Genomic DNA, 3992 nt, shown 5'->3' with positions numbered 1-3992 from the left:
TGCAAGGAATGACCTTCCATGATATAATTTTTTTTATTGTCACCATGTTTTAAGGCTATATAGTGTTTGCTGACATTTATATTGTTTACAAATATTGGAGTAAAAAAAGTTTATATTTTGGGATGTGCTGGGGTATGACAGTTGAACTAATCTCATGACGCATCTATAAGTTCTATCCTTGAAGAAACAATGGCTATATATCAGGGCTATTCAAATCTGACCCTACGAGGTCCAACGCCTGATTCTTTTCTGTTCTACCTGGTCAAATCAAATGTTATTAGTCACATGTGCAGAATACAACAGGTGAAGACCTTACAGTGAAATGATTACTTACGAGCCCTTAACCAACCATGCGGTTTCAAAAAAGTGAAGATAAGAGTAATAGAAAAAAGAATCAAGTAATTAAAGAGCAGCAGTAAAATAACAATAGCGAGACTGTATACAGGAGGGTACCGATACAGAGTCAATGTGCGGGGGCAACGGTTTAGTTGAGGTAGTATGTACATGTAGGTAGACTTATTAAAGTGACTATGCAGAGATGACAACAATGAGTAGCAGTTGTGTAAAGAGGGGGCGAGAAGGAGGGGGGGGACACTGCAAATAGTCTGGGTAGCCATTTGACTAGATGTTCAGGAGTCTTATGGCTTGGGGGCAGAATCTGTTTAGAAGCCTCTTGCACCTAGATTTGGCGCTTCGGTACTGCCTGCCATGCGGTAGCAGAGAGAACAGTCTTTGACCAGGGTGGCTGGAGTCTTTGACAATTTTTAGGGCCTTCCTCTGACACCGCCTGGTATAGAGGTCCTGTATGGCAGGACGCTTGGCCCCAGTGATTTACTGGGCCATTCGTATTACTGATTGTAGTGCCTTGCGGTTGGAGGCCGAGCAGTTGCCATACCAGGCAGTGATGCAACCAGTCAGGATGCTCTCGATGGTGCTGCAGATCATTCATTTCCCAGGTTTAAATCAGTCCTTGTTTAGAGGGATAGAATAAAAATAAACAATGGAACTTACTCCAAGGTCCAGATTTTAATTAGAGGGGTATATATAATTAATTTATGAGTCTGAAAATGCACTTTCAATAAACATTTGCTAAGCGATTCAATGCTAAATAACAATACATGAGATAAAAATAGATGCTAAATACATTTTTGTTTTGATACATTGTTTATAAACAATACTCAATCATTAAGCTTCTGTGCAACATAATGTATTGGATGAAACTATTTGTAGTGACATAGCTAAATCATTAAGATGCAGCAGAGACTCTCTTTCTGTGGACCAGTTCATCTTTTGAATCTTTTCATCAAGCTCTGTTTTGTATATTTTGTCTTAAAACAGTATATCAGTAGATTGATCATAGGAGGGAGCAGGCTATACAACATGATAATAACAATATGTAAATCAGTGTTGCATCTAATGACAATATTACTGGACAGATAAATACAAATTCTAGGTAGAATATAGAGGGCAATGATGATCAGCTGGCCACATCAGATAGAAAGGGTTTTGAGGCGGCCTTTGGTGCTCGCAATCTTAAGAACTGCAACAATAATGTAGTCAAGGGTCTAGATCAGATCATTTTTTAAAGATAATACTGCAATAATCTAATAGTGGTCCATTACTACATATGCTTAACGCTAACACTTGACATTGCAAAAATTGCATTTAATAGTAGACAACATTACATATGGTTTCGAATGGGCTAAAATGTAAGATCAAATCAATTTTGACTGACATTTAATTGAGTTGTCAACAGACATCAAACTAATCTAAATCAGGCGTGTCAAACTCATTCTTTGGAGGCCTCAGCGTCTACTGATTTTTGATATTTCCTTACAATTTGTGTGTAATTAAGACCTAGAGTATCAGGTGAGGGGAGTTCCTAACTAACCAGTGACCAATTAAGACCTAGAGTATCAGGTGAGGGGAGTTCCTAACTAACCAGTGACCAATTAAGACCTAGAGTATCAGGTGAGGGGAGTTCCTAACTAACCAGTGACCAATTAAGACCTAGAGTATCAGGTGAGGGGAGTTCCTAACTAACCAGTGACCAATTAAGACCTAGAGTATCAGGTGAGGGGAGTTCCTAACTAACCAGTGACCAATTAAGACCTAGAGTATCAGGTGAGGGGAGTTCCTAACTAACCAGTGACCAATTAAGACCTAGAGTATCAGGTGAGGGGAGTTCCTAACTAACCAGTGACCAATTAAGACCTAGAGTATCAGGTGAGGGGAGTTCCTAACTAACCAGTGACCTTCAGTGATCAGTAAAAGGCAGGAGTGAAAACCTGCAGACACATTGCCTTCCATGGAATGAGTTTGACACCTGTGATCTAAATCAACCAAACCTTGACACTCTATTGTTGATTCACAGTTGAAACCTGACTGGTTAAATTGAGATAAAAATCACTGATGACTTTTAACAAATTTTATCAAATCTCAACATTGATTCAACATGATTACAATGATGATGGAATAACATGGGAACAATATCAACCACTTTTTCTTGGAACAAGCAAGAAACAAGAAATGGCTTTGGTAACCCTAACCGTTACATTTTTGGAGTAATTTCAGACCTCTTGAAAATATATTTCAGGCGCCCTCGAATCTCCTTGGTTTTGAGACAATACACAAGTGGGTTCACAAGAGAGGGGCCCAGAGTAGAGCCAATGATTAGGCCATTTCTGTGAGAGAGTGTGAGAACCAAACCAACCCTGGTGACCAACATTAACAACACCTTGGGGATAAAGAAGCAAGCCACCACTATCATGTGAGAGACACAGGTGCTAAATGTTTTCCTCCTGTCTTTGGATGAAGACATGTGTATCACTACATGAACTATCTTCATGTATGAGAAGAATATCAAGGCTAAATTAACCCATAGTATGGCAGTCCCCACAGCAGAAATTGCATTGAAATAATATGTAGGATTCACACATGCTGCTCTTACTAAGGCTGCATATTCACAAAAGCTGTATTGGAGTTTATTTGAGCCACAAAAGGGCAGATTGTTCACCAAGCCAGTCAACAAACTGGCTAACATGCAGCCTACTGCCCAAGTCGCTATTATAAGTAAACATACATTTGTATTAGTTAAGATAGTCTGATATCGAAGAGGATATGAAATTGCAATAAGGCGATCATAAGCCATCAGAGCAATAGCAAAGGGTTCCATAGCGCTTCCTAAATTAAATAGGAAGCACTGTATCATGCAGGGTGCATAGGGGACTCTTCTCTCCTCACCAAGGAGAACGTTAAGCATTGTAACACTAATGCCGCTGGTGTATACTATGTCTACCATTGCTAGTGAGCAAATAAAAAAGTACATGGGGGTATGCAGAGGCTTGTTGAATGCTATGACACAAATGTTGGTGATGCTTCCGATCAGAATGAGAAAGAGGACGAACAAAATGGCTGCTCCCACCAGCTTTGGGTGTTGTACTTCATCCAATCCTGTGATGAGGAATTCTGTTACCGTATATGTTGTTCTGTTGTTTGGCTCCATGTTCCTGTAAAATAATTTACAAAAAATAAGCAGCAAAAGATTGTAAATTGATCTACAGTGATATGCAGAATCTCTAATTGAGAGTGTGCCAGACATTTCTACAATGTAGGCCAACATCACCAACTCCCAGCACTTGCTTGAATATAGAAGCCATGTAACACTATAAGGACAGTATAACTCTGTGGTCACTGATACGGTTCAGTTTGTATTTACTGCTACATGATGGAATATCTGTGAAAATAACTGCATAAAAACAGTCTGAATTGTCAAACTGGTGCATTGATTGTAATAGAAAATATATAATGAGAATCATCTAGAAAACATACTGTTGGTTACAAGGTCAAGTTTTGTTAATGGATTGTTAAATTCAATACTTACCAGACCAGCCTTGTGCGCCAAGTTTCACACACAGCTGGTAGATGACACTGACCAGACTGGCATTGGATGTCTCTGAATTTATCCCCTTTCTGAACCACCTTCTCTCGGC

The 3992-nt window shown here is 39.4% G+C and overlaps 1 protein-coding gene across 1 annotated transcript; it reads right to left on the bottom strand.

The window, feature by feature from the left end:
* Window positions 1-2592: 2592 nt before the first annotated feature.
* Window positions 2593-3505, bottom strand: LOC129821672 (olfactory receptor 13G1-like). Its single transcript, XM_055879266.1, has 3 exons — window positions 3214-3505; window positions 2727-2868; window positions 2593-2611 (listed from the first exon to the last, which is right to left on the bottom strand). Exons 1-3 carry the CDS (start codon window positions 3503-3505, stop codon window positions 2593-2595), a joined length of 453 nt encoding a protein of 150 aa, XP_055735241.1.
* Between the last annotated feature and the right edge of the window lie 487 nt (window positions 3506-3992).

The sequence above is a fragment of the Salvelinus fontinalis genome, chromosome 24, assembly GCF_029448725.1.
Source record: "Salvelinus fontinalis isolate EN_2023a chromosome 24, ASM2944872v1, whole genome shotgun sequence".
In the NCBI taxonomy this organism is placed as follows: domain Eukaryota; kingdom Metazoa; phylum Chordata; class Actinopteri; order Salmoniformes; family Salmonidae; genus Salvelinus; species Salvelinus fontinalis.
This window is presented reverse-complemented; position numbering and strand designations above follow the sequence as displayed.

What these genes read in the sequence shown, in the direction of transcription:
- LOC129821672 (XM_055879266.1), bottom strand. Translation starts at nt 3,505, where the DNA reads ATGGAGCCAAACAACAGAACAACATATACGGTAACAGAATTCCTCATC. An exon ending in AAGAGTCCCCTATGCACCCT is followed by an intron (nt 2,869 to 3,213) that starts GCATGATACAGT and finishes GGGTTAATTTAG; the next exon opens with CCTTGATATTCTTCTCATAC.